At 40.8% G+C, this 11103-nt stretch overlaps 1 protein-coding gene across 1 annotated transcript; it reads right to left on the bottom strand.

Annotated features, from left to right (window-relative positions):
• Positions 1-2698: 2698 nt before the first annotated feature.
• LOC129597173 (sodium-dependent dopamine transporter-like) lies at positions 2699-10478 on the bottom strand. The gene is made up of 12 exons (XM_055494632.1): positions 9791-10478; positions 8673-8807; positions 8452-8503; positions 8199-8378; positions 7736-7874; positions 7537-7671; positions 6671-6899; positions 5147-5259; positions 4916-5056; positions 3670-4038; positions 3504-3578; positions 2699-3046 (listed from the first exon to the last, which is right to left on the bottom strand). The coding sequence occupies exons 1-12, from the start codon at positions 10203-10205 to the stop codon at positions 3023-3025; spliced, it is 2007 nt and encodes a 668-aa protein (XP_055350607.1). The 5' UTR covers positions 10206-10478; the 3' UTR covers positions 2699-3022.
• Between the last annotated feature and the right edge of the window lie 625 nt (positions 10479-11103).

The following is an 11103-nucleotide window of genomic DNA, read 5'->3' as shown; positions in this document are numbered from 1 at the left end:
AATCGCGTTTCCCCGTTATATTTGCATAGATATCCGCTGTTAAACCTACAAACCGAAAAGATATTCGCTGTTAAACCTGATAAACCTAAAATATACATTTAAAATTTGCGTCAGTTTTGGATGGAAAAACCGAAAGGTCAGTTTATTATAGTTTGCAGCAAATTCCAAAAATTACGGCAACTATTCTTTGTGCATAATATACGTTATTTTATTAAGAAATTTGCCAAAATGACAGCGAGATTTTTTTAAATAATGGCATAATTATGCATACGGTATATGGAAAGATTGTCGGAATTGTGAAGACTTTGATGGCCTTCTGGTAATCGTTATGCTGCAGTCCATTATAATTGTCGATATATCACAAGCATGCCCCACGGCATTCCTCCCCGTTTATTAGGAATAATTAAATACCGATTTACGTCACACACAGTTGCAGAGTTTGTAATAACATAACTGTGTTATTGTTCATCCACACAAGGATCACATTACCGGCAGCGATAAAAAAGGGGAAAATTCAATGAGCAAGGGCAGTATTTGGCGCGCCACTCCACTCACTTCCGGTTGGCTTGGCATTCAAGCTACAGTGAATTTGTTGACGGCTATGGTGTCGAGTGAGGACAACGTGCACCTAACCCACTATTAACTGATTGAATTTCACCACGACGAAAAAGTCCACCATAGGTCATTCCCTGGCGATGATGTAATGCATGCCATTCGCAAAACATTTTTTCCTACACCGGCCAAGATGTACCGTCGACGTTACAAGATTCCGTTATGTCATATAGCGATCAGACCTCATGACGACGATGAGGAAGGTTATTTTGTATCTTCGTTGGCGGATTACTTGTACCAATATTGATTGAATCAGCTAACTTTAAAATACGTTTATTCACGTCTGGACAGAATACAGGTTCACATGTAAAGTACTGTCAAAGAAAACAGAGAAATTACACTGTAAATGGTTTCGGTTAATAAAGCACATAAAATTTCAGCATAATTTTACTGCGAAATAATATTAACATCAAAATCTGCTTTTATTAACTTAGTATAACCTGGACACATTTTTTAAAAATTACTACTTGGAGGGAATTGTTTCTACCTTTAGAGAATAGTTTGGTAATATCGAAACATTCTGGTTATTTTATTATGTAAAAAACTTTTCACTACGTATCAATAATATTCTTCTAGTTAATTCCCCGCGTGAAAATTATGAAGGCAGTATTTATTGTAGATAATGCATTAATGGCAGCGAGGTGAACTTGTACATACTGGTGATTCTTGAATTATTGTGCGCACTTTTACGTTTTATTGTACGGTACGTTGCGGATTTTTCCCAATGGTCACTAACGTACGATGTGTCTACGTTGCAGTTGAGTGGCATGGAGAGCGGCGGATACGGATCTGCGGGCGCATCGGGACTGGATGATGCCGTTGTCGATTACATTCTCAATCGCGAAGCAGCGGAACGACTACGCAGTTCGGCGGCATCACAATTCCCTACCCGGGTACGGCGACGATTAGTCAAACATATCCGCGCTGATCATTTACCCGCAGTTAATCTCTAATCTCTTGTTTTTTCTCTTTTTGAACATACAGTTGGAAATGGCTAAGCGGAACAAGTTCCGGCTGTGCAGCATCAACGCCGTCGCCTGCTTCGGACGCGGCTAACACACTGGTTCCCATCGGGTTGGAGCGTGGGAAACGCCTCTCTCTGCTCTGCTGTGTGTAAAAAAATATGCTTTCTTTCTTTCTGTCCATTTGTGTGCACGCTTGTCCAACCCGGCCCGAGCGAATATATATGTGCCGGTCGTTGATTATTATGTTGTAAAGGAGATCAGGTGTCCTTGTCGCTACAGTGTCTGTTCCCGTTTTCCGTAATTCTGATGGGAGGAGTGTTTTAATGCTGTTTTTGTATAATCGATATTGGATTGCTTTTTACCAACCGAAGACTGACTGCACAGGTTTTTTATGCTGATTGACTGGTTTATATGATTAGTGGACTTTTATGTTTCCGCACCGTTTGCCCCGCAAATAAAAATTGCAAAGCCTTAATAATAATATAGTGGTCGTTCCTCTGCAGTAGTTGCATTAGGAGCATTAAACGCCATCTCGATAATGCTTTGCTCCAACAATATGTACTGTAAGCAAAAACCCGTGTTTCGCGTAATGCAGGTAGTACATGTTTTTTTCCCAACAACTGCTAATGCAGCGAACACGAAACAAGGTTCTTCTTATCGCGAATGTTAACCACATTAAGATTAAGTAATGTAATTACATATACACATACGTTTTAAAAAATTACTTGGTTTTACGTATCGGGATCGTAAAAATAGATAGAGCACACTAAACGCAACGCAACATATTATAATGTGAATTTTCATGCTGGATTAGACTTAGTCTAATATATGAACCAAATTATCGCAAGAAACATCGGCCGTAACAATGACGACTGACAACTGATAGTTAGAGGAAACGAAAAACTACTGTCAATATATTTTAGCTGCTGTATAATTCATCTGTTTACTGTTATTTTATTAGAGCTGCTATTTACACTTACGGCCAGCTACAAAAATTAGCTTTCACTTTTATATTCCAACAATTTTGTCAGTGTGGCGGCATCCCCGCAGTGTTGACTGGACTAAATGCGATCAAATGCCACTTCACTACATTCGCTACGCTAAATTGATTTTGCCGACAGCAGACGCCAATGCTTTATACCTGACACATTTTACTATGATAAAAATGTGCGGATTTAAAAATTATTAACTACGCAACAATACTGTCACAGAAGAATAAAAGATCAAAAACTGTCTAATGAAGATTCAATGCGTTAAAGTTAAATTCTGACAACAAAACTGTCGCTTTTTCGTGTGCACTCGTAGCCCGTGCTCTACGTCATATCGTTCTATAGCAATACAAAACCCGTTGCAGAAACAAACAATCCTCCCTGACAACTTCCGGCTAGCCGATCCCAGGAATGCTTTGTCACAACATCACGGGCGGTGAAGCGCGCATTCAGTGATCATATTTGAAACCAGTGCTTCCGCTGCAGAAACAATCATTCATTCAAGCGTGCAATATGAAACCACAATACACTACGATGGTAGTAATTACGTCATATATCTATATTTTTTAATGAGGTACATCAAATTGACGCCGGTATGACCGATGTTGTACACAGAACAGCACGCCCAAAACTAGTAACAAACCAAAGACTGAAAGTATTCATTCACTTAAAACTGGAAATTACTGGATTTTCAAGAAAACGCGGAAAGTATTTGATCGTTAAATCATGTATCTGAAGTCCTTAACAGTACCATTAAGTACGGTATCATCGTCGGTATGTACTGCTGCTTTAGCTTTTTTCATAATACTACCATACATAATACTACCTATAAAAATGTATTACAGCATGCAAAACTAATTCACATACGAGTATGAAAATTTCTTCACAGAATCGCGTCAATTGCAAAACGTTTACGTGAAAAAACTTCCCGCCTGACCTTAAATCGCTTGACGTAGTTCTTCTTAATAATCTCCTGCTGATCACGTGCCGGTGAGATGTTCAGAGCAATCTTCTACAAACGCAAAAAAAGCAATCACTGCACTCAACCGATTAACGCATTCCTGACGCAATCATCTATCAAATTTCCCCGAACGCCAACGCACTTGCCGCCATGTCCCCGGTGTCCGGGCCACCTTGTACACACCCACCGCCGGGATGAGCAGCGTACTGGACAGACTGAACACCCAGCCGGCCGGCGTGGCCCAGCCGGGATAGATGTAGTTATCGTATTTCAATGCCGGAAAAGTGGCCGCGGCCAGCACAATGACCACCAGCAGAAACACCGGCGTCAGTATCTTCCAGCACACCCGCCAGAACCATCCCGGTGGCCGGCCCAACATCTCCTGGATGTCGGACTGCAGCTGCGTCATGCCGTAGAACCACGCGACGGCGATGGCTTCGAAGAAGGCCACGAAGAGCAGGGAGACGCCGGCTGAGAAGGTGTCGAACCATTGGAACGTGTATATGCCGGCCTGTAATGTATTTTATTAACAAATAGAGCAGTTGGAATTAAGTAGCTAATTTTCGTGCTAATTACGTATAACGCTCAGTCTAATTCTTACACGATTATACTGTATCTATCGCTTCCCATGAAGCCTGCATGATTACGTGTGCCGTCACTCTGCGCTTAAAATTATTGTGGTTTCGACGCAATTAAGACGGAAAAGTCAACTCAAATCTAGTTTTGCGTATAAACGAAACGAAAAAATGAACTCTTTTAAGCGAATTCCCACAGCGTTATTGTTATCGGCAAGGCTAATCTGCCGACATGTGTATTAGCCGCTACTCTACCAAACTGAACGTATACAGTCATAGGAGACGCTTTAACGTCAAGCTTCATTAAATATTGGGGGCACGAAAACCGTTTTGTGGAATATACACCTTTCACCAAAAAGCATGTAAAGCAACGGTATTAAATTCTCGTAAAAAACGGTAATAAATTAATAATAAAATAGGATGAAATTATGCCAGTTTTTTTGTGCGTCTATGGGAAAAATGAATGCGAAACTCAAAAAAGAAATTACTTAAAAAGCGCATATATTTTCGAAAATAAAATTATCCTGTTCTCGGTTAATGAGTGATTTTTATTTTCTGATGCTAAAATCAATAATAAGACCGCAGCTTTCAATATTAATGATGTAAAAGGGTTAACCATGCAAGTAAAATGCATCAAATTTATAACAGTTTGAGCTTATTTGGAATATCATCCTACTATAAGTTGTACCCATTTAATTATGTAAATCTGGATTAGAACGTTGTCGGCTAAACCGAACAAGTTTCTTTCCCCGATGACCTTAATAAAGAAACTAATTATTACAGACGTAAAGCCAAACCGGTAGGACCACATACGGGTGTGCAGTTGATTAGACCGATGAGGAAGGACAGGCCGCATACAAATGCCGTAAATCCTTCCCGGCCGTAGCGGAAGCGACGGAAGAAATTATGGAAATAATCCAGCATGCCGGTGAGGATGGCCTCCATGCCGCCCATCTATTAATGCGCACATTGCTGATCATATTGCACTCAAATGCAATCATATTTCACCAGGGAATCAATATACACTGTATCAGCGTGCCCTACCGAACTGTCCATCCCGAGCGTTAATAACATGATAAAAAACAGCACCGACCACAGCGGCGCACCCGGCAACGTGGCGATGGCTTCCGGATAGACTTGAAAAACCAGCCCGGGACCTGTTTAATCAGAGCAAATATGAGGAAGTAATGGGCATGTAATCGCGGGGGTGATTGCATTGTCCGCTGCTAAATGCCACTTATTTCAGTAATTTATTACGATGGAATATTGGTCAGCAGACGCGGTTGTTATGGGATTAGCGACCATTACAGTCATCATAAAGTCTCATACAGAAGAATAAAAAACAGGCTTGATAAAATACATGTTTAACTTGATAGACGATAATGTTTAGCATCAAAGCGTGCCACCATACTACGATAGTCAATACATACTTATTACTGGCATCCCGTGTTAAAACATACAAAGGTCTACAACAATCAATATAATTATTAATTTTGTTTTTGCACGAAATTTGAAAAGTCGTGCGGGGCACATAAAACCTCATAAAAATAATAAATGCACAAACAATCATAAAAAAGATCTCACCTTCTCTGTTAGCACAATATGCTTCATATTTTATTAATTAGGCAGTAGCAAACATAATTAGAAAAGAATGTTGTGTTTTTATGGAAAATGGTCGGACGTTCCCGATCAAAATATGTTTTCGAAGTTGAGCAAAAACAATTAAATATACTAACATGATTGAGCGTTATATACACGATTACTTCACACTTTGGGCACTTAAAAATAAATTTTACGGAAACTCAAAATTAAAAAGAATTGTAAAATTAAAGCGTTTCGATATGGAAGTGACACGAGTCAGTTAATAGGATTCTCACCCTAAACGCCACTCATCTACGATTTGTACCGTGTCTGTATTTTGTGCTCGAACATTTTCATTTCGGTATCCCTCCGAAAGCCGTAGAACACTACAGCTATTTCTCCACACAATTAACACTGTTTGCTATCCACGTTGTTTTTGATTTTTCACAGTACGAAATATTAATTTATGCTACTGAAATAGAAAACTGCTTCGCTGCACAATTACGCCGTTTAGGCATATCCACTGTAATAAACGCGCTAACAACCTGTCAACACATTTTTCATGTGCCAACCAGCCTGTCGTCTCCAACACCGCCGCACTGACACTTAAGGCGTTAAAAATTTTCACAAATCATTGTTTTTTCCGCCAAACTATCCTGATTGATTTCACGTCGGCATCGACCGCGAAGCGCCTGCAGGCAGTATAGAAACTTCAACAGCAGCAATGCCGTATATACATATATTTTATACATAGAAGTATACCGGCACAGTATACACTATACACAGCCGGGCGCCGCGTCAATCTCCCAACGTGATTACGCGTTATATACACGATTACTTCACAATTTGGGGAAAGAGTGCCTCATTAGCCCAACGTCGCCATCAGCCGTTGGTGACATGTTCCGTGGCGGCTTCAATTAGGGAGCGTATTGTCTCAAGTGTTCACGTAAGAGGAGAAACAAGTTAGCAACTTGTCAGCCTTCTTACCGGCTTTGGCCACATGATCGATGAGGAGGTTCTGCTTGTTGGCCATGTAGCCCAAGTAGGTGAAGACGACGAAGCCGGAGAACAGGCTGGCGGCCGCGTTGGCGGCCACCGTTATCAGGCAGTCGCGTTGGGAGTTGTGATGGAACTGGTTGTAGCTGGACAGGGCCAGGTGGACGCCGAAACCGGCGCCTGTCGAATAGAAAACCTGCACGGCCGCGTCGATCCACAACTGTAGACAGTAGCGTAGTAACACATAATATACAAGCTAGCAGGTCTCCAGATGTAGAGCGTAGACGAGTGTATGTAGAGCGTAGAGGTATTACTGTATCTAGTTACGTACTACAAAATTATTTAGAGTATTTAAGCAACCGGCGTAATATCGATAATGTTTTCCTCATTTTAACAGATGCTCCTAGAGAACTTTCTACCGATTCCCAGCGAAGGTAAAGCATTAAAAGCAAATTAAAAATGCTTAAATTAAAAGCACATTGCTTTTTAATATAAAGGAAGCAAACTCGTTAAGCGGAACATGTAACATGTGATATTTTCAAAAGACATTTAACCTAAGTCGTGGCATCAATATACAGTTTCAAAGTCGAGCAAAAATGATCAAATTTTATGCAGGAGCATTAAAAATCGAAAACGTTTTGATGCATTTTAATTTTACTATTCGGCGCAGGCCAGCCGATCGTCGAATCGCCGCTTATCTACAAACCTTGACTAATCACATCGCTGCGCTGCTCAGATTATTGTACAGTACAATACAGTATATTATGTAACTGTGAAAACTTAATTAACTGCATAGAAAATCACGCGAGTAATATTGTACGAAATCGCATATTTCTATCGTGCTCCTTATATCGCACCTGGGCATCCAACAGTCGTTTAAAATCAAACGTCATGTAGAACTGGATGCCGGTGAGAGCTCCCGGGAGGAAGATGCCGCGTAGGAATAGGATGAGCAAAATAACGTAAGGCGCTATGGCCGTGACCCACACTACCTAGAACATACGCTTAAGGAACCGACCCCCAAAAACGCCCCGATGATGGCCAAGTCAACGCTACCTTGCCGCTGCTCTTGACGCCCTTGAACATGGCCAGGAAGAGGAGCAGATAGGTCAACGCCAGACACAGTACCAGCTGCCATCGGGGCCAGCCGATGTTGTCGAAGCCGGATTCGCTATGCAGGCCCAGAACATGATTCCTTAGAAGAAAAATGTCATGTACGAATACTTCGTATTGCACTCAACCTTTACAGTCAGTGAATTAATTTTGAACAATATGATTTTACGCACACCTAATCCATATAAAATACGAAACCAGAAGTTACGATGAATTCAGGTAATAAAACCGCGGTACATACATATATTTAACAATACCGTATTTTAAATAAGTAATAGCATGCCTCAGTTCAACGGTTACAACGAAAAGAATAACGGACATAATAATTCACAAAAAGTATCAGCGCGCAAGTGTGGGGCGTCAACTTGTTTCTTAAAAAAGATTTCTAATTTAAGTGTAATCTTACTCGAAATATTCTTGTGCCGGTGAACGGGAAAGATTTCTGACGGAAGCATTTCCGTAATGTGGAACGGTGTCGTTGTCATTGCACAGGGGCGTCACCCAGGTCTGGTTGCCGCACGTTGACCAGGGCAGTTCGGTGTTGAGCGAGGCGAATAAATAGAAGAATGACCATGCTAATATATTACTGTAATCAAGCAAAACATTATTAAAGACAGAAAGAATAAACATAAGTTTATAAGCAATACAATATTACTTACTTATAATAGAAGGAAACGTAAAAAGACACCAATATGGCACAAAAACCGATTCCTGCATTCAAGTAAAACAATATTAATAGTAAAACAATATTAATTACACCATAAAATACAGCGAAACTGGCGCTCTAACTGTAAGAAATAAAAACAAGCAACCCTGGCGATTGCAATTGCACGAATGTCTGTAATTCACGAGTCAGTATTGTATACAGTACTGCACACACCTTGAAATATTGGCACCAGTAATGGCCACACACTGACCGGGCCCTGACGATTGTATTGTCCGATAATTAATTCCAGATATAATAAGGGCACTGCTCCAATAAATAACATCGTAAAATATGGTATTAGGAAGATACCTAAACAGTCGGCAAAGGCGTATGCAGTTGTGCATCCTTTTGTATGTTTTGAACAACACGGCATATAATTACCACGTCCAGACTGATCCTAATTCTGTATTAGTTTTAGCAAATTAGGTAAAGTAATAATAGGAATTTATTGAAATAGTTTGTAAATGAATAACACCATAATATACCTGTCGATTTTTAAGTACGCGCAGCACACAGTTAAGCACACACAGCTGAAACATATTTTACAGTTAATTAAACTATTTTACCAGATCCTAAGCACGGTAGGTCATGGAGGTACTTATATACTGTAGTTTATAACTCTGTATCCTCACGGCTCAACTGCACAATTCTGCCCTAAAAGTGTAAATGTACAATATTAACAGCCCATCGTAGTTAAGTGGCAGTTCTCCAAGAAGGTTATCCCACAATGCAGATCAGTTCACGCTTCACAAAAAACTAGTAAAACTTCTACTTTTTTCGGTTACCTGCAGCAGTGCGTTCACATCGTTTCTAACACGTTCTATAACAACCTTGGCTTATTCGATTACTTCTTATAATTATACGAAACAAAAATCAAAATTCGAAGTGAACGAAAGTTGAAATTTGCAAACAAAAGTGTGCACTGGCTACTGAACAAGAAAAATTCTGGAAAAGAAATACGTAAATAAAGGCTGGCACTTATAAATTATAATTTATCTACAGATTTTATAATTATAATTTATCTGTACGCTTGCCCCTCTGACAGATCGCTCGATCGTCCAGAAATTTAAGATTACTTAGCCGGTGACCTTCAGCTCACCACCTTAATGCGCACATTTTCTGACTGTATAATTTCACCGCATGGGTGAATCACCGAATCATAATTCCACCGAATGTTCAATCTGACACTGCCATACATAATTCTCGATTGTTTCAGAGCATATACGCATAACTATTTCGCCACCGTATCAAACTATTGTACTATATGGCGGTGCAAGGTGAACATCCCTTACCGCCTCCATTCTTGTAGGCATAATAAGGGAACCGCCACACGGCAGCGAGATCCACGGCAAACCCGATAATACTGAGCAAGAAGTCCATCCCACTGGTCCACGTCTCGCGACCATCTTCCGGCGCCCCTCCCGACCGGCGCCGCTGATGCAGCCGCGTCCGCTCATCCGCCCCATTCTCGATCTGCGTCTGCTCCAGCAGACTCAGCGTCTGCGTATCGACATTATAATTCACCGCGCTGACCGGCGACGTGCCGCCGCCATAACTCCCGTTGGACATGGGCGATGTCGTACCGTCGATGACCTTAACCGGCACATTTTCCGGCGACCCCTCCGCACTCTCGTCCGTGTCGAAACTGGGGATCGTCTCAAAGCGCACCAACGCCGGATGTACCCGGTTATGCTTGGTGTCCTCCATTCACATGAAGAAAATTATTTACCCGCAAAATATATTGTTGGCATAATACAAAAACACTGCTGATTTGCGACGATACTGTGTGCATAGTGTGTGTGCGCGATCTCCGGCGCTGCTGTAATAAATCGTTGAGGCGTGAAATATAAAAGTCACACCAGAGGAGAGGAACACAGTGTTTGTATTAGTTTATCGCCGTGGCCAGAATGAAGTGATTATGAGAAATGTTCACACAACGTTAAAACGTTTGTAGTACTACTTAACGATCATGACAATATGCTAGCTGGGAGCGTTTTTCTTGTTAAACCCCCGTCAACAATTGCTGAAAATGTGCGGAAATATGTGTAGTTGTGTACGAAGCATGTACAATCATACTAAATCGGCAGTGATATCGTTAAAAAAGTTTTCTCAATTTTCGATTACAGTATATATCGGCAGCTTGTTAACAAACCGATCAGCTTCTGCCAAAAATCAACCGCGATGAATTACCCAAAGGCGGCTTAGAGCGTTTCTCGCCATTGTTCACCGGAATAACGCCGGACAGTTGGCCCATTGTTCGGCGTGTCATCTATCTCCAAACGAAATTAACGTCTTTTCCTACTTTGCGGAATTGTTCGATTGAAATAACTTCAAAGGTTTTTGTGTAACTTTCTAATGTCAAGGATTCATCAAACACTTCCTATGAAAACCGGTTCTCTTAGTGCATTTTACCTGTACTTATAACAAGCAGAAATAATTTTGGGTGTAATTGTCGTACGAAAGAATAAGATACCGTTAACAATTAAAAATACCACACGGCGTAGGGGACTGCATGGGAAAACATAGATTAAAATTACACATTGACAGAATAATAGCTTACTGTAGAATTGATATGTACTGTAGAATTGGAAGATTTGTATCACGT

The sequence above is a fragment of the Paramacrobiotus metropolitanus genome, unplaced genomic scaffold (genome assembly GCF_019649055.1).
Source record: "Paramacrobiotus metropolitanus isolate TYO unplaced genomic scaffold, Prichtersi_v1.0 Parri_scaffold0000101, whole genome shotgun sequence".
Taxonomy (NCBI): domain Eukaryota; kingdom Metazoa; phylum Tardigrada; class Eutardigrada; order Parachela; family Macrobiotidae; genus Paramacrobiotus; species Paramacrobiotus metropolitanus.
The sequence above is the reverse complement of the archived record's forward strand: the minus strand, read 5'-3'. Positions and strand labels throughout refer to the sequence as shown.